Raw genomic sequence first — 27,146 nt, 5'->3', positions numbered from 1 at the left:
TATAACACCAGAGCTGTGGAAGCCCTCTCCCTCTCTCTCTCTAGGATAATAACATAATATAACTCCAGAGCTGTGGAAGCCTCTCCTCTCTCTCTCTCTCTAGGATAATACCATAACATAACTCCAGAGCTGTGGAAGCCCTCTCCTTCCTCTCTTCTAGGATAATACCATAACATAACTCAGAGCTGTGAAGCCCTCTCCTCTCTCTCTCTAGGATAATACCATAATATAACTCCAGAGCTGTGGAAGCCCTCCCTCCTCCTCTCTCCTAGGATAAATACCATAATAAACACCAGAGCTGTGGAAGCCCTCTCCTCTCTCTAGGATAATACCATAATATAACTCCAGAGCTGTGGAAGCCCTCTCCTCTCTCTCTAGGATAATACATAAATATAACTCCAGAGCTGTGGAAGCCCTCTCCTCTCTCTCTAGGATAATACCATAATATAACACCAGAGCTGTGGAAGCCCTCTCCTCTCCTCTCTCTCTCTAGGATAATACCATGATATAACTCCAGAGCTGTGGAAGCCCTCTCCTCTCCTCTCTCTCTAGGATAATACCATAATATAACACCAGAGCTGTGGAAGCCCTCTCCTCTCTCTCTCTCTAGGATAATACCATAATATAACACCAGAGCTGTAGAAGCCCTCTCCTCTCTCTCTCTAGGATAATACCATAATATAACACCAGAGCTGTGGAAGCCCTCTCCTCTCTCTCTCTCTAGGATAATACCATAATATAACACCAGAGCTGTGGAAGCCCTCTCCTCTCCTCTCTCTCTAGGATAATACCATAATATAACACCAGAGCTGTGGAAGCCCTCTCCTCTCTCTCTCTCTAGGATAATACCATAATATAACACCAGAGCTGTGGAAGCCCTCTCCTCTCTCTCTCTCTAGGATAATACCATAATATAACACCAGAGCTGTGGAAGCCCTCTCCTCTCCTCTCTCTCTAGGATAATACCATAACATAACTCCAGAGCTGTGGAAGCCCTCTCCTCTCTCTCTCTCTAGGATAATACCATAATATAACACCAGAGCTGTGGAAGCCCTCTCCTCTCCTCTCTCTCTAGGATAATACCATAATATAACACCAGAGCTGTGGAAGCCCTCTCCTCTCTCTCTCTCTAGGATAATACCATAACATAACTCCAGAGCTGTGGAAGCCCTCTCCTCTCCTCTCTCTCTAGGATAATACCATAACATAACTCCAGAGCTGTGGAAGCCCTCTCCTCTCTCTCTCTAGGATAATACCATAATATAACTCCAGAGCTGTGGAAGCCCTCTCCTCTCTCCCTAGGATAATACCATAATATAACACCAGAGCTGTGGAAGCCCTCTCCTCTCTCTCTAGGATAATACCATAATATAACTCCAGAGCTGTGGAAGCCCTCTCCTCTCTCTCTAGGATAATACCATAATATAACTCCAGAGCTGTGGAAGCCCTCTCCTCTCTGTCTCTAGGATAATACCATAATATAACACCAGAGCTGTGGAAGCCCTCTCCTCTCCTCTCTCTCTCTAGGTTAATACCATGATATAACTCCAGAGCTGTGGAAGCCCTCTCCTCTCCTCTCTCTCTAGGATAATACCATAATATAACACCAGAGCTGTGGAAGCCCTCTCCTCTCTCTCTCTCTAGGATAATACCATAATATAACACCAGAGCTGTGGAAGCCCTCTCCTCTCTCTCTCTCTAGGATAATACCATAACATAACTCCAGAGCTGTGGAAGCCCTCTCCTCTCCTCTCTCTCTAGGATAATACCATAACATAACTCCAGAGCTGTGGAAGCCCTCTCCTCTCTCTCTCTAGGATAATACCATAATATAACTCCAGAGCTATGGAAGCCCTCTCCTCTCTCCTCTCTCTCTAGGATAATACCATAATATAACACCAGAGCTGTGGAAGCCCTCTCCTCTCTCTCTAGGATAATACCATAATATAACTCCAGAGCTGTGGAAGCCGTCTCCTCTCTCTCTAGGATAATACCATAATATAACTCCAGAGCTGTGGAAGCCCTCTCCTCTCTCTCTCTAGGATAATACCATAATATAACACCAGAGCTGTGGAAGCCCTCTCCTCTCCTCTCTCTCTCTAGGATAATACCATGATATAACTCCAGAGCTGTGGAAGCCCTCTCCTCTCCTCTCTCTCTAGGATAATACCATAATATAACACCAGAGCTGTGGAAGCCCTCTCCTCTCTCTCTCTCTAGGATAATACCATAATATAACACCAGAGCTGTGGAAGCCCTCTCCTCTCTCTCTCTAGGATAATACCATAATATAACACCAGAGTTGTGGAAACCCTCTCATCTCCTCTCTCTCTAGGATAATACCATAATATAACACCAGAGCTGTGGAAGCCCTCTCCTCTCCTCTCTCTCTCTAGGATAATACCATAATATAACACCAGAGCTGTGGAAGCCCTCTCCCCTCTCTCTCTAGGATAATAACATAATATAACACCAGAGCTGTGGAAGCCCTCTCCTCTCTCTCTCTCTAGGATAATACCATAATATAACTCCAGAGCTGTGGAAGCCCTCTCCTCTCTCTCTAGGATAATACCATAATATAACTCCAGAGCTGTGGAAGCCCTCTCCTCTCTCCTCTCTCTCTAGGATAATACCATAATATAACACCAGAGCTGTGGAAGCCCTCTCCTCTCTCTCTAGGATAATACCATAATATAACTCCAGAGCTGTGGAAGCCCTCTCCTCTCTCTCTAGGATAATACCATAATATAACTCCAGAGCTGTGGAAGCCCTCTCCTCTCTCTCTAGGATAATACCATAATATAACTCCAGAGCTGTGGAAGCCCTCTCCTCTCTCTCTCTAGGATAATACCATAATATAACACCAGAGCTGTGGAAGCCCTCTCCTCTCCTCTCTCTCTCTAGGATAATACCATGATATAACTCCAGAGCTGTGGAAGCCCTCTCCTCTACTCTCTCTCTAGGATAATACCATAATATAACACCAGAGCTGTGGAAGCCCTCTCCTCTCTCTCTCTCTAGGATAATACCATAATATAACACCAGAGTTGTGGAAACCCTCTCCTCTCCTCTCTCTCTAGGATAATACCATAATATAACTCCAGAGCTGTGGAAGCCCTCTCCTCTCTCTCTAGGATAATACCATAATATAACTCCAGAGCTGTGGAAGCCCTCTCCTCTCCTCTCTCTCTCTAGGATAATACCATGATATAACACCAGAGCTGTGGAAGCCCTCTCCTCTCTCCTCTCTCTCTAGGATAATACCATAATATAACACCAGAGCTGTGGAAGCCCTCTCCTCTCTCTCTAGGATAATACCATAATATAACTCCAGAGCTGTGGAAGCCCTCTCCTCTCTCTCTAGGATAATACCATAATATAACTCCAGAGCTGTGGAAGCCCTCTCCTCTCTCTCTCTAGGATAATACCATAATATAACACCAGAGCTGTGGAAGCCCTCTCCTCTCCTCTCTCTCTCTAGGATAATACCATGATATAACTCCAGAGCTGTGGAAGCCCTCTCCTCTACTCTCTCTCTAGGATAATACCATAATATAACACCAGAGCTGTGGAAGCCCTCTCCTCTCTCTCTCTCTAGGATAATAACATAATATAACACCAGAGTTGTGGAAACCCTCTCCTCTCCTCTCTCTCTAGGATAATACCATAATATAACTCCAGAGCTGTGGAAGCCCTCTCCTCTCTCTCTAGGATAATACCATAATATAACACCAGAGCTGTGGAAGCCCTCTCCTCTCCTCTCTCTCTCTAGGATAATACCATGATATAACTCCAGAGCTGTGGAAGCCCTCTCCTCTACTCTCTCTCTAGGATAATACCATAATATAACACCAGAGCTGTGGAAGCCCTCTCCTCTCTCTCTCTCTAGGATAATACCATAATATAACACCAGAGTTGTGGAAACCCTCTCCTCTCCTCTCTCTCTAGGATAATACCATAATATAACACCGGAGCTGTGGAAGCCCTCTCCTCTCTCTCTCTCTAGGATAATACCATAATATAACACCAGAGCTGTGGAAGCCCTCTCCTCTCCTCTCTCTCTAGGATAATACCATAATATAACACCAGAGCTGTGGAAGCCCTCTCCTCTCTCTCTCTAGGATAATACCATAATATAACACCAGAGTTGTGGAAACCCTCTCCTCTCCTCTCTCTCTAGGATAATAGCATAATATAACTCCAGAGCTGTGGAAGCCCTCTCCTCTCTCTCTAGGATAATACCATAATATAACACCAGAGCTGTGGAAGCCCTCTCCTCTCCTCTCTCTAGGATAATACCATAATATAACTCCAGAGCTGTGGAAGCCCTCTCCTCTCTCTCTAGGATAATACCTTAATATAACTCCAGAGCTGTGGAAGCCCTCTCCTCTCTCTCTCTCTAGGATAATAACATAATATAACACCAGAGCTGTGGAAGCCCTCTCCTCTCCTCTCTCTCTAGGATAATACCATAATATAACTCCAGAGCTGTGGAAGCCCTCTCCTCTCTCTCTAGGATAATACCATAATATAACACCAGAGCTGTGGAAGCCCTCTCCTCTCTCCTCTCTCTAGGATAATACCATGATATAACACCAGAGCTGTGGAAGCCCTCTCCTCTCCTCTCTCTCTAGGATAATACCATAATATAACACCAGAGCTGTGGAAGCCCTCTCCTCTCCTCTCTCTCTAGGATAATACCATAATATAACACCAGAGCTGTGGAAGCCCTCTCCTCTCTCTCTCTCTAGGATAATACCATAACATAACTCCAGAGCTGTGGAAGCCCTCTCCTCTCTCTCTAGGATAATACCATAATATAACTCCAGAGCTGTGGAAGCCCTCTCCTCTCTCCTCTCTCTCTAGGATAATACCATAAAATAACACCAGAGCTGTGGAAGCCCTCTCCTCTCTCTCTAGGATAATACCATAATATAACTCCAGAGCTGTGGAAGCCCTCTCCTCTCTCTCTAGGATAATACCATAATATAACACCAGAGCTGTGGAAGCCCTCTCCTCTCTCTCTCTAGGATAATACCATAATATAACTCCAGAGCTGTGGAAGCCCTCTCCTCTCTCTCTAGGATAATAACATAATATAACTCCAGAGCTGTGGAAGCCCTCTCCTCTCTCTCTAGGATAATACCATAATATAACACCAGAGCTGTGGAAGCCCTCTCCTCTCCTCTCTCTCTAGGATAATAACATAATATAACTCCAGAGCTGTGGAAGCCCTCTCCTCTCTCTCTCTCTAGGATAATACCATAACATAACTCCAGAGCTGTGGAAGCCCTCTCCTCTCCTCTCTCTCTAGGATAATACCATAACATAACTCCAGAGCTGTGGAAGCCCTCTCCTCTCTCTCTCTAGGATAATACCATAATATAACTCCAGAGCTGTGGAAGCCCTCTCCTCTCTCCTCTCTCTCTAGGATAATACCATAATATAACACCAGAGCTGTGGAAGCCCTCTCCTCTCTCTCTAGGATAATACCATAATATAACTCCAGAGCTGTGGAAGCCCTCTCCTCTCTCTCTAGGATAATACCATAATATAACTCCAGAGCTGTGGAAGCCCTCTCCTCTCTCTCTCTAGGATAATACCATAATATAACACCAGAGCTGTGGAAGCCCTCTCCTCTCCTCTCTCTCTCTAGGATAATACCATGATATAACTCCAGAGCTGTGGAAGCCCTCTCCTCTACTCTCTCTCTAGGATAATACCATAATATAACACCAGAGCTGTGGAAGCCCTCTCCTCTCTCTCTCTCTAGGATAATACCATAATATAACACCAGAGCTGTAGAAGCCCTCTCCTCTCTCTCTCTAGGATAATACCATAATATAACACCAGAGTTGTGGAAACCCTCTCCTCTCCTCTCTCTCTAGGATAATACCATAATATAACACCGGAGCTGTGGAAGCCCTCTCCTCTCTCTCTCTCTAGGATAATACCATAATATAACACCAGAGCTGTGGAAGCCCTCTCCTCTCTCTCTCTCTAGGATAATACCATAATATAACACCAGAGCTGTGGAAGCCCTCTCCTCTCCTCTCTCTCTAGGATAATACCATAACATAACTCCAGAGCTGTGGAAGCCCTCTCCTCTCTCTCTCTCTAGGATAATACCATAATATAACACCAGAGCTGTGGAAGCCCTCTCCTCTCCTCTCTCTCTAGGATAATACCATAATATAACACCAGAGCTGTGGAAGCCCTCTCCTCTCTCTCTCTCTAGGATAATACCATAACATAACTCCAGAGCTGTGGAAGCCCTCTCCTCTCCTCTCCTCTCTCTCTAGGATAATACCATAACATAACTCCAGAGCTGTGGAAGCCCTCTCCTCTCTCTCTCTAGGATAATACCATAATATAACTCCAGAGCTGTGGAAGCCCTCTCCTCTCTCCCTAGGATAATACCATAATATAACACCAGAGCTGTGGAAGCCCTCTCCTCTCTCTCTAGGATAATACCATAATATAACTCCAGAGCTGTGGAAGCCCTCTCCTCTCTCTCTAGGATAATACCATAATATAACTCCAGAGCTGTGGAAGCCCTCTCCTCTCTCTCTCTAGGATAATACCATAATATAACACCAGAGCTGTGGAAGCCCTCTCCTCTCCTCTCTCTCTCTAGGTTAATACCATGATATAACTCCAGAGCTGTGGAAGCCCTCTCCTCTCCTCTCTCTCTAGGATAATACCATAATATAACACCAGAGCTGTGGAAGCCCTCTCCTCTCTCTCTCTCTAGGATAATACCATAATATAACACCAGAGCTGTGGAAGCCCTCTCCTCTCTCTCTCTCTAGGATAATACCATAACATAACTCCAGAGCTGTGGAAGCCCTCTCCTCTCCTCTCTCTCTAGGATAATACCATAACATAACTCCAGAGCTGTGGAAGCCCTCTCCTCTCTCTCTCTAGGATAATACCATAATATAACTCCAGAGCTATGGAAGCCCTCTCCTCTCTCCTCTCTCTCTAGGATAATACCATAATATAACACCAGAGCTGTGGAAGCCCTCTCCTCTCTCTCTAGGATAATACCATAATATAACTCCAGAGCTGTGGAAGCCGTCTCCTCTCTCTCTAGGATAATACCATAATATAACTCCAGAGCTGTGGAAGCCCTCTCCTCTCTCTCTCTAGGATAATACCATAATATAACACCAGAGCTGTGGAAGCCCTCTCCTCTCCTCTCTCTCTCTAGGATAATACCACGATATAACTCCAGAGCTGTGGAAGCCCTCTCCTCTCCTCTCTCTCTAGGATAATACCATAATATAACACCAGAGCTGTGGAAGCCCTCTCCTCTCTCTCTCTCTAGGATAATACCATAATATAACACCAGAGCTGTGGAAGCCCTCTCCTCTCTCTCTCTAGGATAATACCATAATATAACACCAGAGTTGTGGAAACCCTCTCATCTCCTCTCTCTCTAGGATAATACCATAATATAACACCAGAGCTGTGGAAGCCCTCTCCTCTCCTCTCTCTCTCTAGGATAATACCATAATATAACACCAGAGCTGTGGAAGCCCTCTCCCCTCTCTCTCTAGGATAATAACATAATATAACACCAGAGCTGTGGAAGCCCTCTCCTCTCTCTCTCTCTAGGATAATACCATAATATAACTCCAGAGCTGTGGAAGCCCTCTCCTCTCTCTCTAGGATAATACCATAATATAACTCCAGAGCTGTGGAAGCCCTCTCCTCTCTCCTCTCTCTCTAGGATAATACCATAATATAACACCAGAGCTGTGGAAGCCCTCTCCTCTCTCTCTAGGATAATACCATAATATAACTCCAGAGTTGTGGAAACCCTCTCATCTCCTCTCTCTCTAGGATAATACCATAATATAACACCAGAGCTGTGGAAGCCCTCTCCTCTCCTCTCTCTCTCTAGGATAATACCATAACATAACTCCAGAGCTGTGGAAGCCCTCTCCTCTCTCTCTCTAGGATAATACCATGATATAACTCCAGAGCTGTGGAAGCCCTCTCCTCTACTCTCTCTCTAGGATAATACCATAATATAACACCAGAGCTGTGGAAGCCCTCTCCTCTCTCTCTCTCTCTAGGATAATACCATAATATAACACCAGAGTTGTGGAAACCCTCTCCTCTCCTCTCTCTCTAGGATAATACCATAATATAACACCGGAGCTGTGGAAGCCCTCTCCTCTCTCTCTCTCTAGGATAATACCATAATATAACACCAGAGCTGTGGAAGCCCTCTCCTCTCCTCTCTCTCTAGGATAATACCATAATATAACACCAGAGCTGTGGAAGCCCTCTCCTCTCTCTCTCTAGGATAATACCATAATATAACACCAGAGCTGTGGAAGCCCTCTCCTCTCTCTCTCTCTAGGATAATACCATAATATAACTCCAGAGCTGTGGAAGCCCTCTCCTCTCCTCTCCTCTCTCTCTCTAGGATAATACCATAATATAACACCAGAGCTGTGGAAGCCCTCTCCTCTCTCTCTCTCTAGGATAATACCATAATATAACTCCAGAGCTGTGGAAGCCCTCTCCTCTCTCTCTAGGATAATACCATAATATAACACCAGAGCTGTGGAAGCCCTCTCCTCTCTCCTCTCTCTCTAGGATAATACCATGATATAACACCAGAGCTGTGGAAGCCCTCTCCTCTCCTCTCTCTCTAGGATAATACCATAATATAACACCAGAGCTGTGGAAGCCCTCTCCTCTCTCTCTAGGATAATACCATAATATAACACCAGAGCTGTGGAAGCCCTCTCCTCTCCTCTCTCTCTAGGATAATACCATAATATAACACCAGAGTTGTGGAAACCCTCTCCTCTCCTCTCTCTCTAGGATAATACCATAATATAACTCCAGAGCTGTGGAAGCCCTCTCCTCTCTCTCTAGGATAATACCATAATATAACACCAGAGCTGTGGAAGCCCTCTCCTCTCCTCTCTCTAGGATAATACCATAATATAACTCCAGAGCTGTGGAAGCCCTCTCCTCTCTCTCTAGGATAATACCTTAATATAACTCCAGAGCTGTGGAAGCCCTCTCCTCTCTCTCTCTCTAGGATAATAACATAATATAACACCAGAGCTGTGGAAGCCCTCTCCTCTCCTCTCTCTCTAGGATAATACCATAATATAACTCCAGAGCTGTGGAAGCCCTCTCCTCTCTCTCTAGGATAATACCATAATATAACACCAGAGCTGTGGAAGCCCTCTCCTCTCTCCTCTCTCTCTAGGATAATACCATGATATAACACCAGAGCTGTGGAAGCCCTCTCCTCTCCTCTCTCTCTAGGATAATACCATAATATAACACCAGAGTTGTGGAAACCCTCTCCTCTCCTCTCTCTCTAGGATAATACCATAATATAACTCCAGAGCTGTGGAAGCCCTCTCCTCTCTCTCTCTAGGATAATACCATAATATAACTCCAGAGCTGTGGAAGCCCTCTCCTCTCCTCTCTCTCTAGGATAATACCATGATATAACTCCAGAGCTGTGGAAGCCCTCTCCTCTCTCCTCTCTCTCTAGGATAATACCATAATATAACTATAGAGCTGTGGAAGCCCTCTCCTCTCCTCTCTCTCTAGGATAATACCATAATATAACACCAGAGCTGTGGAAGCCCTCTCCTCTCCTTTATCTCTAGGATAATACCATAATATAACTCCAGAGCTGTGGAAGCCCTCTCCTCTCTCTCTAGGATAATACCATAATATAACTCCAGAGCTGTGGAAGCCCTCTCCTCTCTCCTCTCTCTTTCGGATAATACCATAATATAACACCAGAGCTGTGGAAGCCCTCTCCTCTCTCTCTAGGATAATACCATAATATAACTCCAGAGCTGTGGAAGCCCTCTCGTCTCCTCTCTCTCTAGGATAATACCATAATATAACACCAGAGCTGTGGAAGCCCTCTCCTCTCTCTCTAGGATAATACCATAATATAACTCCAGAGCTGTGGAAGCCCTCTCCTCTCTCTCTAGGATAATACCATAATATAACTCCAGAGCTGTGGAAGCCCTCTCCTCTCTCTCTCTCTAGGATAATACCATAATATAACACCAGAGCTGTGGAAGCCCTCTCCTCTCTCTCTCTAGGATAATAACATAATATAACACCAGAGCTGTGGAAGCCCTCTCCTCTCTCTCTCTCTAGGATAATACCATAATATAACACCAGAGCTGTGGAAGCCCTCTCCTCTCCTCTCTCTCTAGGATAATACCATAATATAACTCCAGAGCTGTGGAAGCCCTCTCCTCTCTCTCTCTAGGATAATACCATAATATAACACCAGAGCTGTGGAAGCCCTCTCCTCTCTCTCTCTCTAGGATAATACCATGATATAACACCAGAGCTGTGGAAGCCCTCTCCTCTCCTCTCTCTCTAGGATAATACCATAATATAACACCAGAGTTGTGGAAACCCTCTCCTCTCCTCTCTCTCTAGGATAATACCATAATATAACTCCAGAGCTGTGGAAGCCCTCTCCTCTCTCTCTCTAGGATAATACCATAATATAACTCCAGAGCTGTGGAAGCCCTCTCCTCTCCTCTCTCTCTAGGATAATACCATGATATAACTCCAGAGCTGTGGAAGCCCTCTCCTCTCCTCTCTCTCTAGGATAATACCATAACATAACTCCAGAGCTGTGGAAGCCCTCTCCTCTCCTCTCTCTCTAGGATAATACCATAATATAACACCAGAGCTGTGGAAGCCCTCTCCTCTCCTCTCTCTCTAGGATAATACCATAATATAACTCCAGAGCTGTGGAAGCCCTCTCCTCCCTCTCTAGGATAATACCATAATATAACTCCAGAGCTGTGGAAGCCCTCTCCTCTCTCTCTAGGATAATACCATAATATAACTCCAGAGCTGTGGAAGCCCTCTCCTCTCTCTCTAGGATAATAACATAATATAACTCCAGAGCTGTGGAAGCCCTCTCCTCTCTCTCTCTCTAGGATAATACCATAACATAACAACAGAGCTGTGGAAGCCCTCTCCTCTCCTCTCTCTCTAGGATAATACCATAATATAACTCCAGAGCTGTGGAAGCCCTCTCCTCTCTCCTCTCTCTTTCGGATAATACCATAATATAACACCAGAGCTGTGGAAGCCCTCTCCTCTCTCTCTAGGATAATACCATAATATAACTCCAGAGCTGTGGAAGCCCTCTCCTCTCTCTCTCTCTAGGATAATACCATAATATAACACCAGAGCTGTGGAAGCCCTCTCCCCTCTCTCTCTCTAGGATAATACCATAATATAACTCCAGAGCTGTGGAAGCCCTCTCCTCTCCTCTCTCTCTAGGATAATAACATAATATAACTCCAGAGCTGTGGAAGCCCTCTCCTCTCTCTCTAGGATAATACCATAATATAACTCCAGAGCTGTGGAAGCCCTCTCCTCTCCTCTCTCTCTAGGATAATACCATAATATAACTCCAGAGCTGTGGAAGCCCTCTCCTCTCTCTCTCTATAGGATAATACCATAATATAACTCCAGAGCTGTGGAAGCCCTCTCCTCTCTCCTCTCTCTCTAGGATAATACCATAATATAACTCCAGAGCTGTGGAAGTCCTCTCCTCTCCTCTCTCTCTAGGATAATAACATAATATAACACCAGAGCTGTGGAAGCCCTCTCCTCTCTCTCTCTCTCTAGGATAACACCAGTGTGTTGCTGGTACCTTCAAAACGGTCCTATTAAGGCTCCCCATCCCCATTCATTCACTTGTGTATATTTATCTATGCAGTGCAGTGTGGAGGGACAATGACCAAGTGGAGGGAGATAAACATGGACCAGATGGGCGCAGAGCTCTGGAGGTTTGTCAAGGTGACATCATCTACCTACCTAACGCATCAACACACACACACACACACACACACACACACACACACACACACACACACACACACACACACACACACACACACACACACACACACACACACACACACACACACACACACACACACACACACACACACATCACCCTCCCCATCTCTTCTGCAGTATATTCTGTCATTATGCCCTATGCGTTAGCAAACAACTGGATGCCTTAGTGTTGAACCTATCAGTTCGACGTCATCACTATCAACCCTCTGTTTGTGTAGGACATCTGTGAACTGTACAAAGAGGCCCGTGTGAGGGACGTGTATCGTGGGTTAGATCTCTGTGTAGAACCTGTTGACGTCACTGCGGGCTGTCAGCGAGCTGCAGAACCATGCCATACGGCAACGCCACAGGGCTCAACTCGTCATCACCACCAAGGTGACGGAGGGAATTAGCACTGATCTGACAAGAGATTCAATAAATAGATATGTGTCCCAAATGGCACCCTATTTCCAATCACTTTATAGTGCACTACTTTTGATTCGGGCCTATAGGGGTCTAGTCAAAAGTAGTGCACTATAAATGGAAAAGGGTGCCATTTGGGACACAGATCACAGGCTAGGATAGATCCATGCATCCCAATAGATCAATCCATTCATAAAACATGCTGTAGAAATGATGGCTGGATGAATGACATTTCTATGGGGAATTTCTTCTTTTTCTGGGGTGCTTTGTCCCTGACCATTTTCCTTCCATGCATTACATGTCCGGCTAGTGGTGTGGCTCTTTTTAAATGTTTGAACATTTTGGCCATTTAACAGACGCTCTTGTCCAGCGTGACTTCCAGTCAGTGCATTCCAATGAGGTGTTGGGTGTGAAATGGGTGTGAAAATGGAGAAGCATGACTTGATAATGAGGATAATGTTACTGATAGGAGGCGTGATGATAAACGCAGTTCTACCTTCCTGTCTGTGAAGGGGGACTTCACCATGACACCATGACAGACAGCATCACCCTTGGAAGACCTGATGGCACTGCAGCTTCATCTGTTTGAAGAGGAAGTTCGTAACATAGTGGATCAGGCAGTCAAGGAGATGGCCATTGAAGGTCTTGCGTTAGGAATTCTCCATCTATTTACTGCACTGTGATACAGTAGGAGTTTTATAACAGACACGATTCAAATGTTTTGTCACTGGCAAATCTGGTGCATTCCATGAGGAGGAGATGCAATGCAGGACGTAATGCAGCTGGTGGCCACACCAGATACAGACTGTTACTTTTCCCCCTTTGTTCAGGGACACTATTCAATTTCTGTTAGTCACATGTCTGTGGAACTTGTTCAGTTTATGTCTCAGTTGTTGAATCTTATGTTCATACCAATATTTCCACATGTTAAGTTTCTGAGAATAAACACAGTTGACAGTTTGAGGACGTTTCTTTTTCTGCTGAGTTCATTACACCATTAGAAAGAAATACTTTTAAGTTTCACCCTTTTGTTAATTGTTGCTCAAAATTAACCCAATTATTCAGACACATGGAACATCTTAAACAGTATCATCCACAATGGGGCAAAACTAAATTCAACTAATGAGCAGCATAAAATAAAAAAATGGAAAAATAATTAGGAGAAAATCTGATAAAGTAAGATCCCAAACAAATATTACAGAACTGCTTCTCTCTTTTGATGCTTATTTTGTGGGTGGACACATCCAAGTGTACCTTCTATTTTTTAAAGGTGGCAAAGCGGTCAATGACACTATTGTGGCTTAGTGGCACAAGCACTTCACCCTCAATGGACATGGCTGCAAGACTTGCAAGCCTTTTCTGACCCATTGTCTTACGCAACCAGGAGTGCAGCCGGCGCAGTGCACTAAAGGACCTTTCACAGGAGCAGCTGCTCACAGGAATTGTGAGGGCAACCTGAATGATTTCCTTCAGAGAAGGAAACACATCATCCAGGAGGTTATGCACAGCAAGCATATCTTTGGGAGGACGTCCAGCCTCTCTTTTCCGGGCAAGAACGTTTCTGGCCACCGACATCTCTTCTGTTTTAACATCAATACCGCAGTGCTTGGCAAACTCAGTTTTAAGCATGATGTATCTAGGAAGTTTTTTTGAGTTGGGGCTGCATGCCTGTATGCCTTTGAGCAGACCTGTATCTACAGTCGAGAATCGCTGGTTAAGCTCACAAACCATCCTGTCCAAGCAGGGGAGCAACAACTCTGTTTTCATTGTTTGGGAACATGACAGTTCTGTACCTAAACCCAAGGAAGTCTCCACCACAAAATCTCCCATTTTCCTTTGTTTGTTCTCTCTTGCTGCATCTGCCTCTGGAATATTGTGAATCTCAGAGTGCTTTGGTTCTGTCATAAAGTTCTGTGGCAAATGCATCTGTGCGTTTGCCTATCAGTGTGTCACATACAGCTTGTTTGCCAAAACAAGCTTCTGCCAGGTCTCCAGTCTCTTTCTGGAGGAACTTGTGTAATCCCTCAGTTATAGAAAGAAGGGACTGAAACATCAGTAGCAAATACACGGTGGAGAACTTATGAAGCTTTGCTCTCAGACCAACAGCCATGGGGGATCCAATGGCAGATAGACAGTCAACAATAGCAGTTAACTCATATTTACAATAACTCAAGGCTTAATAGGTGATTAATCAGTTTAAGTTTTAATTTGTTTGTTTGAACTGGTAAAATCTTCTTTCTCAACGGATTGGCCTTCGGCAGAGCTGCTGGCACTGGCTCTCTTGAAGAATTTCCGTATATCCATTTAATGTTAGTCGTTAGCTAGTTCACAGTTGAAAAATTGAGTATAATACAATGACATTGTGATCAACACTATGTCACCTTCTCTACACATGACCTACTGATAATTGTGTTGCAATGACCTACTGAATGAAAGCAATTGAGTATGAAAAGATATGTGCATGATGTTACGTCATCTGTCTCATTTATAGCCTGGCACAGATAGCAAAACTACATTAAATACAACATTAACTAGATATCATCGCCACATAACTTATGTTGAATTTAAAAGACACCGTTAACGTTACCGTTAGCTCGCTCGCAACATCTGTTACACTGTAACTTACAGGCAGCCTCACTTAAAAACGTATTGGTTAACAAAGCTTTCATTATGTGTCACGCCCTGACCATAGTTTGCTTTGTATGTTTCTATGTTTTGTTTGGTCAGGGTGTGATCTGAGTGGGCATTCTATGTTGTATGTCTAGTTTGTCTGTTTCTGTGTTTGGCCTGATATGCTTCTCAATCAGAGGCAGGTGTTAGTCGTTGTCTCTGATTGGGAACCATATTTAGGTAGCCTGTTTTGTCATTGTGGGTTGTGGGTTGTGGGTGATTGTCTAGGTGTAGTGTTTTGTGTCAGCACTATTATTCATTAGCTTCACGTTCGTTGTTTGTTATTTTTGTATAGTTCGTTCAGTGTTCTCTTTTTAAATAAATTATCAAGATGAACACTTACAACGCTGCATATTGGTCCTCCGATCCTTCCAACTAGGGAGACTCGCCGCCTGAGTCTCCCTCCTGTCCAGCGCCGCCTGAGTCTCCCTCCTGTCCAGCGCCGCCTGAGTCTCCCACCTGTCCAGCGCCGCCTGAGTCTCCCACCTGTCCAGCGCCGCCTGAGTCTCCCTCCCGTCCAGCGCCGCCTGAGTCTCCCTCCCGTCCAGCGCCGCCTGAGTCTCCCTCCCGTCCAGCGCCGCCTGAGTCTCCCTCCCGTCCAGCGCCGCCTGAGTCTCCCTCCCGTCCAGCGCCGCCTGAGTCTCCCTCCCGTCCAGCGCCGCCTGAGTCTCCCTCCCGTCCAGCGCCGCCTGAGTCTCCCTCCCGTCCAGCGCCGCCTGAGTCTCCCTCCCGTCCAGCGCCGCCTGAGTCTCCCTCCCGTCCAGCGCCGCCTGAGTCTCCCTCCCGTCCAGCGCCGCCTGAGTCTCCCTCCCGTCCAGCGCCGCCTGAGTCTCCCTCCGTCCAGCGCCGCCTGAGCCGTCCGTCTGTCCAACCTATTCAAGTAAGTAAATACATTTCGAAAATGTAAAAAAATTATGCATTATTAGCTACAGTGCAGGCTAACTCAAATGAGCTGCTAAATGAGCTAGCTAAGTTAGTTGGCTAGCTAGCCAATTTCACATACTGTATAGATAGCTAAGTGAATGAAATATCACCATCTGCCTAACTTCATATTAGCTAGCTATCTTGATGTATTTATCACTGTAAAAAAAACTCCAAATGCATTTGTAGGTAGCTAGCTAACAGCCATGTAGGAGGGTAAAAGGATAGCAGCCCCAACTGTCAGTGAGAGAGTAGGCTATTCTGGATAGGGCAGGAACTTTTGTGTAGTTCCTTTCCCTAGAAATGAAGACGGAGATAATAGTAACATAATATTCAGTGCGGTGTAATTTGACTAGAATGAAGTCTGTTTCTTGTGAGGTTTTCTGTCCTCAGTTAAAGAGAGCTATGAAAGCCTGTCTACATATGAAGAGCAGTGGTTCTCAGTCCTCGTCCTGGGGACTCAAAGGGGTGCACATTTTTGTTTTTGCCTTAGCACTGCACAGGTGATTCAAATGATCAATTCATCATCAAGCTTCAAGTGGTATTTATGTATTAATTTGTGATGCTATCCTTGATATGATCGTGTTATTGTCACATGCTACACATGCACATATGTGTGCCCATGCATCTATCAATCCAATGTTATCATGATTTGTTATCAGGGATATTATACTTTAGTAATCCACAATGACCTGGTGATGTAAAAGTCTAATAATTACATTTGTCTTCCATATTCCTACAGATACCTTGTAACTGGAGATTCCTTCAAAATGATTGCTTACAGTTACTGTGCAAGGTTGGGTGACTAGGGCCATCTGGGACTGCCTCCTGGAGGAATGCAGGTGTGTGAAGGCTACCTGTGTCCTGCATAACTTCATGAGGATAGACACGAGGACCAGGAGGGGATCTGCAGCTCGCCGCCGTGTGCCAGAGGAGAAGTCTGCTGCTCTGCAGGATGTTTCTGTCACGCCCTGACCTTAGAGATCCTTTTTATGTCTCTATTTTGGTTGGTCAGGGCGTCAGTTGGGGGCATTCTATGTTTTTGTTCTATGTTGTCTATTTCTATGTGTGTGGTTCTCAATCAGAGGCAGCTGTCTATCGTTGTCTCTGATTGAGAACCATACTTAGGGAGCCTTTTTTCCACCTGTGATTTGTGGGTAGTTGTTTTCTGTTTTGTGTTGCTGCACCTTACAGGACTGTTTCGTTTCGTTCACTCTCTTTGGTGTTTTTGTTATTTCAGTGTTCAGTTTATTTATTAAATTAACATGAACACTTCCCACACTGCGTTTTGGTCCACTCCTTCTTCCCAGGACGATCGTGACAGTTTCAAAGATGGGGTCCAACAACGCAGCAAGAGAGGCAATCCGTGTGCGGGAGATCTGCACCTCCTACTTCTTTGACGAGGCTGCTGTTCCCTGGCAACACCATAGACTACACTATGCACAACCAAAGGCTCTTTTAAAGAGCCATTTACATTGCAAAATGAATATTCTTCCATTTACTTAGCTATGTCAACTGCAGTTATTAAAATCCCAGTTTCTCTCCCTTTGATTTATACTTATCAGGTGAGGGTGCTATTTAGGTACGGGTGGGACGCCTGTACAAAAATAAAACAGGCTATTTTATATCACCCATATTGAAAAAATGTAGAACAATTAGACACCCTATAACCCACACACTCATGTATCAATCTGATTGATGGATTGTGTTGTGCAGTAAGCAGGCTCAGGTGTATAACTGTGGCTCGTTCCACCTTCAAAGAATAGGCAAGAGGGCCACCCATGGAGAATAGTAAGACTATTCATTATTTCTATAACTACGCTATATTGTTTGTTCGTTCATGTTTTTCAGCATAAAGTACTCTGCAGACACTTTCCCTTTGTCTTTTACACCTCTCTCGCTGCCTCCTCTTTCTTCCTCTGTTTTTATAATGCACAACAGAAGTGCATTGAAGTACAGATTGAACTTGTATTTATAATGCTTGTATTTATAACACTTGGATAATTAACTTCTTTCAATAAAGCGTTTCACATTCTCTACTGGTTGAAATGAAGTCTCATTTCATGAAGTACGACACCTATCCTGTTATCAGATCAATGCAGATGAAGGGCATTAGATACTGAGATGAACTGGTTTTAGAGTATTTACATGATGAATAGGAAGAGTAGGGTGCTGTTTTAAAAAATTTGATTTCTGTATGTTTGAATTACAAATCAGCCTTTAACTAGTTAAATCCTGTTACTGGTCTATTAGTTACAATGTGTAACCATTGATGTCCCAGGACCAGGATTGGTAAACACTGCTGAAGTGTATAATTGTAATACATACACAGCATCGCCACATAAGACACAGCATCATACAAAGACTGGAATGTGATACTCCTGGTATTGGATATGACTGAAAAATTATCTCAAAGACATTCATACCTGAACTGCACCTTTATTGGCCAAGGTAGAGTACATGATCAGTGAATATGTTAAATGTACAGGCTACAATGTGGGGATCTCATGCATGGTAATAACTACATGTATATACGACTTGCATCCTTGGCACAAAGTTATTATATTCTACTCAATCCATAGGCTTCATTAATGTCATTCAGACTGTTTTGAAGTTGATACAACTGGCTATGATAGCTGAGGTTCATAGCTAGGTTCTGAACTAATATGTATACCAAATGATTGGGTCCGTACACAGATCGGCTAGATAGCTAGCTACACATCCATAGGCATACAGATATTTTTATCCTCCACTTCACAATAAGCAAGAACATAGCTAGCTACGCTATGTCATCTATCTGCATTGCATGGCAAATATCTGCAAGGCAAGCTTACAAAATTGTACATTCAATTTGCAGTAAATGTTTCAGCTAGCTAGATCCTTTACATCCACTGTTTCACAAGACGACAGCTCAAAGACTACAACATGAAACGGGTGACGTGTGGCTCCATGTAGGATCCTTTTGATTTAGATCCAATATTGTCAACACAAAACATTTTGTTGTTAGAGCTCAACAAAGATTGTACAGGTGCATTAACCATTTTTAATGGCTGTCAAATGATGAAAGTTGTAGGCCTCAATCTTCCTCTGCTAGAAGACACAGACCCAGTAGTTATCATACCTTTCCATCCCATTATTACCTCCCAGAGGTATTATATTCTCCATCAGTCTCTGCAGCTGTAGTGGAGGTGGGGACAGGGACAGGTGGAGGTGTTGAATGTGGCTGTCAGTCAGAAACATGGACACCTGCTCTGTTATCTCCTTTCATAGAGAGCTGCTGAACTGACCATGTCTGAGCCCCAAATACCACTCTGTTCACTATGGCTATAGGGCCTCATATGGCTTGGGTAGTAGTGTCCATAGGGAATAGGGTGTGATCTGGGACTCAGCCGGTGTGTCTGTAGAGCCGTGTTGGGAGGCTGAGGGAGGCTCACAGAGAGTTGTTCTATATCAGTGTTGTCACTGTCGTCAGCAGTATGTGGTTAAGGTTAGCACGTCCTTGGCCGTGACGGGCTGTTAGAATAATCTCCCCCCCTGCGTCCCAAATGGCAACCTATTTCCTGTATAGTGCACTACTTTTTACCAGGGCTTCCATAAGGCTCTGGTCTAAAGTAGATCACTATAGGGGATAGTGTGCCATTTGAGAAGCAGCCCCTGCTCCTCTTCAACCTACAGACCCACTGCTGATTAGATCTCCTGACATACTAGACTGGTGATGAATGTAAGCTGCTGTCCCCTGGTGTTTTACACCACATAGGAGACTGCTGAGATTACTTCTCACTGGCTTTCTACTGTTACAAGATTTTACAATACGCTCTTCGCATGCACTGTCTATGGACACATAGATGCACGCACGCACGTACACACACACACACACACACACACACACACACACACACACACACACACACACACACACACACACACACACACACACACACACACACACACACACACACACACACACAGTCTTGTACAACTAATTATGTGGGGACACACAATTCAGTCCCATTCATAACCCTAAACCTAACCCTAACCTGTACCTTAATCCGAAAACCTAACCCTAAACCTAACCCTAGCTCCTAACCCTAAAACTAACCCTAATTCTAACACATTCTAACCATAACCCTAAACCCCTTAGATATTGTATTTAACCTTGTGGGGACTAACAAAATGTCCTCAGTTGGTCAAATTGTTGTTTGTTTACTTTACTTGTGGGGACTTCTGGTTCCCCACAAGTATAGTTAACACGTCCACACACACACACACACACACACACACACACACACGCACACGCACACGCACACGCACACGCACACGCACACGCACACGCACGCACACGCACGCACACGCACACACAGACACAGACTCCCTCACCCTTCAAGTCAAACACTTTGATCAATGAGGTGTGTTCTTATTTTACCGGTATTCTACTCCAGAGGTACAATGACCTTCCTATGTGAAAGCGGTGTACTGCCTGATGAAAATGTAAATTTAAACATCTATCCATCTATTAGTTTATCCATTTATTTTGTAGATATATTTTCCTTAATTATTTTCCTCTACCACCCCTCCCCTAATTGGAGTAAACTAATGGACAACAATTAGGTTTCTACTTCCAGCTTATACATACTATATACATTTTACAGACACAGTGTATTTTACAGTAGTTCTCTTTAGTTTGTTTTTAGCTACACTCAACCCCTCCCATCTGTCTCTGAAGACAATCCAGTTTTGTCTTTTGCCATATATTTTCCCAATGTGCTGTTTTTCAAAAGTTCTGAACCTTTCTATTCTCATAGTTTCTACAGATTGTAATTTTTTTAGTTTTTTTGCTAAGGGGTAATATTATATTATTGATCAATTGACTGTGACTTTTCACATCACCCATCAGTGCTATTTGCAGAGTTATCTCCAGGTAAATGTTATATATATATATATATATATATATATATATATATATATATATATCTCCAGGTAAATGTTATATATATATATATGCTTTAATATTTAATCATTTCTGCCCTCCGAATTCATAATCATTATATAAATAGGCCTGTTGAAATTTGTCTGGCTTTCCGTTCCAAATAAAATTGAATATGTTTTTACAGGTGAGCAACGGGCAGGCTTTCTACTGGCTGTCTCAGCTGAGGCATCGCTGGGACGAGCAGCAGAGACACTGCATGGCTAACATCTGTGATGTTCAGTTCTTCTACTCCTACCAATACCTGGGGAACACCCCTCGTCTGGTCATCACCCCCTCATTGACCGGTCAGTACCTCAACCTAACCCTAGCTTCATGTCCAGTTCAACCCTAGCCTCAACCACAACCCTAATCCTCAACCCTAAATTTAACCCAGTCAAGTCATCAGTCCCCTCACAGACTGGTCCATAACTCTCCCCCTAAATCTGCACTGTCATCTCTCAGCTTATTTTGTTCATCTTGTCATTAGGTTTATTTCATGTTTACAACTGTGTTGCTATCAATGCTGATTAGAATACACAATGAAAGCTGGTTAGGATACCAAATATTATCGCACTGTACTTTTATTTTGTGTCCTAAAGAAAATTATTATTCAGTAGTCAGGGATAGAGAGCTGTGATTAATGACCACTTTGTTGTTCTCAGTGTGTGATGTTGTTGTTGTTGTGGTGGTCATGTGTAGGTGCTACATCACTCCGACCCAGTCTCTCCACCTGACTAAGAGTGGGGCCCCGGCAGGTCCTGCTGGCACTGGGAAGACTGATACCACCAAGGCCCTGGGAGGGGCCCTGGGCATCATGGTGTACGTCTTCAACTGCTCTGAACAGATGGACTACAAGGTTAGAACAAGGCCACATTTGTTCCTATTTTTTGTTTTCTTGTCTTGACTTGTTTTTCAGTTGGAATATCACCAGTCACCACCTCCACAATATTGTGTTTTCATATTCATTGATGTTCAGTAGTTCTCCCTCTGCGCTTGAATAGTTCCTTGTGTATGTTGTATAGCACCCAGGTGGTGTTTGTAATGGTGTCATCCCCTGTCATGTCCAGTCTATAGGGAACATCTTTAAGGGCCTAGACTGGAGCCTGGGGCTACTCGATGAATTCAACCGTATCTCTGTGGAGGGCCTGTCAGTGGTGGCTGTGTAGGTCAAAACCATTCAGACTGCCATCCGCAACAATAGGAAGAGGTGGGGACTGTTTTTATCATGTGAACACAGGGTTGTGTTCAGTAGGGAGAATATGTTTTCAAATGGGGAGGTACAAGCCAAACTTTTTCCTTTTTCTGTTGCAAAACATTTTGATACGGTTTACCCTATTGAACATGACCCTGGTTCTTTGATTTGCACACAACACTACAAATCTGGATTGATTGTTGATGTTAATGTTTCTTAACCTTCTGTGTACAACACCAAGAGAAATTCCAAGCAACATCTGTTGCATGGCAATACTGTTTTCTGATTCAGATCACAACCGGAATACCATGTTATATAAAAATGATCATCAGACACAACTGATAGTAGGGATCTTCATCACCATGAACCCAGGCTACGCAGGCAGGATGGAGCTACCTGAGCTAGATCCATTCTCTCACCGTATTATCCTTTCTTCAGGTAGAGCTAGCTCCATTTGGGGAGGCAGGTAGCCTAGTGGTTAGAACGTTGGGCCACTAACCGAAAGGTTGCTAGATCGAATCCCCGAGCTGACAAGGTAAAAATCTGTCGTTCTTCCCCTGAACAAGGCAGTTAATCCACTGTTCCCCGGTAGGCCGTCATTGTAAATAAGAATTTGTTCTTAACTGACTTGCCTAGTTAAATAAAATGAACATTCTCTCACCATATTAACCTCTCTTCAGAGAGCTAGCTCCATTCTCTCACCATATTATCCTCTCTTCAGAGAGCTAGCTCCATTCTCTCACCATATTATCCTCTCTTCAGAGAGCTAGCTTCATTCTCTCACCATATTATCCTCTCTTCAGAGAGCTAGCTCCATTCTCACACCATATTATCCTCTCTTCAGAGAGCTAGCTCCATTCTCTCACCATATTATCCTCTCTTCAGAGAGCTAGTGTAAGAAATTGTAATAGATACTGGAAACTTGTTATAACAACTTCTCAACATAAGCTATATTTTGCACAACATGCACCCAACCCCCCGCTTTTCTCTCAGACACATTCTGCTCTCATCAGATAACAACCACAGACACACACACGCACACACATTCTTTTCAAGGTTGGGACTCAAAGACAAAGAACCATGTTAAGAGCCAATGGAACGTCGACACCAGGCCCGAACAGGACTACCCACGACCCAGATCGACCAATCAGAAGGCCAGACTACCAGATTCAACCTACGTCATTTACTGTATAAATGAACTGCACAATATGTTTCGGGCCTCTCTTCCGACGGTTCCATACGAGCTAGACGAACAGGGCCGTGCAGCACGCTTTGCCAGATATCTTTACCTTTGAATAAACGGCCTTTACTATACCTTATCCACCTCGTCCAAAGTCTCCACTTGGTCTCATTTCTCCAGTAACGATTCATCAACACTAGCTCCATTCTCTCACCATATTATCCTCTCTTCAGAGAGCTAGCTCCAATCTCTCACCATATTATCCTCTCTTCAGAGAGCTAGCTCCATTCTCTCACCATATTATCCTCTCTTCAGAGAGCTAGCTCCAACCTCTCACCATATTATCCTCTCTTCAGAGAGCTAGCTCCATTCTCTCACCATATTATCCTCTCTTCAGAGAGCTAGCTCCATTCTCTCCCATATTATCCTCTCTTCAGAGAGCTAGCTCCATTCTCTCACCATATTATCCTCTCTTCAGAGAGCTAGCTCCATTCTCTCACCATATTATCCTCTCTTCAGAGAGCTAGCTCCATTCTCTCACCATATTATCCTCTCTTCAGAGAGCTAGCTCCATTCTCTCACCATATTATCCTCTCTTCAGAGAGCTAGCTCCATTCTCTCACCATATTATCCTCTCTTCAGAGAGCTAGCTCCAATCTCTCACCATATTATCTTCTCTTCAGAGAGCTAGCTCCATTCTCTCACCATATTATCCTCTCTTCAGGGAGCTAGCTCCATTCTCTCACCATATTATCCTCTCTTCAGAGAGCTAGCTTCAATCTCTCACCATATTATCCTCTCTTCAGAGAGCTAGCTTCATTCTCTCACCATATTATCCTCTCTTCAGAGAGCTAGCTCCATTCTCTCACCATATTATCCTCTCTTCAGAGAGCTAGCTTCAATCTCTCACCATATTATCCTCTCTTCAGAGAGCTAGCTTCATTCTCTCACCATATTATCCTCTCTTCAGAGAGCTAGCTCCATTCTCTCACCATATTATCCTCTCTTCAGAGAGCTAGCTCCATTCTCTCACCATATTATCCTTTCTTCAGAGAGCTAGCTCCATTCTTTCACCATATTATCCTCTCTTCAGAGAGCTAGCTCCATTCTCTCACCATATTATCCTCTCTTCAGAGAGCTAGCTCCATTCTCTCACCATATTATCCTCTCTTCAGAGAGCTAGCTCCAATCTCTCACCATATTATCCTCTCTTCAGAGAGCTAGCTCACTACAGAAACAGGAGATAGACTAGTGTCCTGTCCAGGAAGTGTACTGGTACATCAAGCTGCCTCACTACAGAAACAGGAGATAGACTAGTGTCCTGTCCAGGAAGTGTACTGGTACATCAAGCTGTCTCACTACAGAAACAGGAGATAGACTAGTGTCCTGTCCAGGAGGTGTACTGGTACATCAAGCTGCCTCACTACTTTTCACATTCTTAAAATAAAGTGGTGATCCTAATTGACCTAAGACAGGGACTTTTTACTCGGATTGAATGTCAGGAATTGTGAAAAACTGTGAAAAACTGTGAAAAACATATTTGGCTAAGGTGTATGTAAACTTCAGACTTCAACTGTATGTATTGTAGTACTTTTTATTAATAAAATTACAAACTCATTAAATTGTAGCTTGTGGTTCTGTTTTCGGCTGTGTGTTTTGGTATTAGTCATATCTGTAGTGCTTGAACCCCCCATGTCTTCATCCCAGGTCTTGACCCCGGCCAGTAATCAACGTGTTCCTCTCACCCCGTCCTTGAGGCTGGTGTTTCAGATCAGTCACCTGAGGACAGCCATTCCTGCCACTGCTTCCAGAGTAGTCATCCTATACGTCAACCCACAGGACCTGTGCAGCTCGCTGTCTGTCTGTCTGTCTGTCTGTCTGTCTGTCTGTCTGTCTGTCTGTCTGTCTGTCTGTCTGTCTGTCTGTCTGTCTGTCTGTCTGTCTGTCTGTCTGTCTGTCTGTCTGTCTGTCTGTCTGTCTGTCTGTCTGTCTGTCTGTCTGTCTGTCTGTCTGTCTGTGTCTGTCTGTCTGTCTGTCTCTCTCTCTCTCTCTCTCTCTCTCGCTCTCTCTCTCTCTTTCTCTTTCTCTTTCTCTTTCTCTTTCTCTTTCTCTTTCTCTCTCTCTCTCTCAGAGATGTTTTTTTCTGCTCATCTCTTGTCTCCTGGCTGCAGATTGTGTGTGTTGCTCTCTGTAGCCTCTCTGTAGACTCTCTGTGGTAGATTCTCTCTGTAGCCTCTCTCTTTAGCCTCTCTCTGTAGTCGCTTTCTGTAGCCTCTCTCTTTAGCCTCTCTCTGTAGCCTCTCTCTGTAGCCTCTGTTGTCTCTCTGTTGTCTCTCTGTAGACTCTTTGTAGCCTCTCTGTAGCCTCTGTTGTCTCTCTGTAGCCTCTCTGTTGTCTCTCTGTAGCCTCTCTGTAGATTCTCTGTAGCCTCTCTGTTGTCTCTCTGTAGCCTCTCTGTAGTCTCTCTGTAGCCTCTCTGTAGCCTCTCTGTTGTCTCTCTGTAGCCTCTCTGTAGATTCTCTGTAGTCTCTCTGTAGATTCTCTGTAGTCTCTCTGTAGATTCTCTGTAGTCTCTCTGTAGATTCTCTGTAGTCTCTCTGTAGCCTCTCTGTAGTCTCTCTGTTGTCTCTCTGTAGACTCTCTGTTGTCTCTCTGTTGTCTCTCTGTAGCCTCTCTGTTGTCTCTCTGTAGTCTCTCTGTAGATTCTCTGTAGTCTCTCTGTAGCCTCTCTGTAGTCTCTCTGTTGTCTCTCTGTAGACTCTGTTGTCTCTCTGTTGTCTCTCTGTAGCCTCTATGTTGTCTCTCTGTAGACTCTGTTGTCTCTCTGTAGTCTCTTTGTAGATTCTCTGTAGCCTCTCTGTAGTCTCTCTGTTGTCTCTCTGTAGACTCTGTTGTCTCTCTGTAGTCTCTCTGTAGTCTCTCTGTAGTCTCTCTGTTGTCTCTTTGTTGTCTCTCTGTAGATTCTCTGTAGTCTCTCTGTAGATTCTCTGTAGTCTCTCTGTTGTCTCTCTGTAGTCTCTCTGTAGACTCTGTTGTCTCTCTGTAGTCTCTTTGTTGTCTCTCTGTAGCCTCTCTGTTGTCTCTCTGTAGTCTCTCTGTAGCCTCTCTGTAGCCTCTCTGTAGATTCTCTGTAGTCTCTCTGTAGATTCTCTGTAGTCTCTCTGTAGATTCTCTGTAGTCTCTCTGTAGCCTCTTTGTTGTCTCTCTGTAGATTCTCTGTAGATTCTCTGTAGTCTCTCTGTAGTCTCTCTGTAGATTCTCTGTAGATTCTCTGTAGTCTCTCTGTAGATTCTCTGTAGTCTCTCTGTAGCCTCTCTGTTGTCTCTCTGTAGATTCTCTGTAGATTCTCTGTAGATTCTCTGTTGTCTCTCTGTAGCCTCTGTTGTCTCTCTGTAGACTCTGTTGTCTCTCTGTAGCCTCTCTGTAGATTCTCTGTAGTCTCTCTGTAGATTCTCTGTAGTCTCTCTGTAGCCTCTCTGTAGCCTCTCTGTAGATTCTCTGTTGTCTCTCTGTAGCCTCTCTGTAGATTCTCTGTAGTCTCTCTGTAGATTCTCTGTTGTCTCTCTGTAGATTCTCTGTAGTCTCTCTGTAGATTCTCTGTAGTCTCTCTGTAGATTCTCTGTAGTCTCTCTGTAGATTCTCTGTAGTCTCTCTGTAGCCTCTCTGTAGCCTCTCTGTAGATTCTCTGTTGTCTCTCTGTAGCCTCTCTGTAGATTCTCTGTAGTCTCTCTGTAGATTCTCTGTTGTCTCTCTGTAGATTCTCTGTAGTCTCTCTGTAGATTCTCTGTAGTCTCTCTGTAGATTCTCTGTAGTCTCTCTGTAGATTCTCTGTAGTCTCTCTGTAGATTCTCTGTAGTCTCTCTGTAGCCTCTCTGTAGCCTCTCTGTAGATTCTCTGTTGTCTCTCTGTAGCCTCTC

At 44.2% G+C, this 27,146-nt stretch overlaps 1 protein-coding gene across 1 annotated transcript; it reads left to right on the top strand.

The window, feature by feature from the left end:
• The first annotated feature begins 11,796 nt into the window (after window positions 1–11,796).
• On the top strand, window positions 11,797–22,023 carry LOC120047320 (dynein heavy chain 17, axonemal-like). Its single transcript, XM_038992843.1, has 5 exons — window positions 11,797–11,835; window positions 12,184–12,273; window positions 21,003–21,166; window positions 21,557–21,713; window positions 21,925–22,023. The coding sequence occupies exons 1-5, from the start codon at window positions 11,797–11,799 to the stop codon at window positions 22,021–22,023; spliced, it is 549 nt and encodes a 182-aa protein (XP_038848771.1).
• The last annotated feature ends 5,123 nt before the right edge of the window (window positions 22,024–27,146 follow it).

Source organism: Salvelinus namaycush, chromosome 5, assembly GCF_016432855.1.
Source record: "Salvelinus namaycush isolate Seneca chromosome 5, SaNama_1.0, whole genome shotgun sequence".
Classification (NCBI taxonomy): Eukaryota; Metazoa; Chordata; class Actinopteri; order Salmoniformes; family Salmonidae; genus Salvelinus; species Salvelinus namaycush.
The sequence above is the reverse complement of the archived record's forward strand: the minus strand, read 5'-3'. Positions and strand labels throughout refer to the sequence as shown.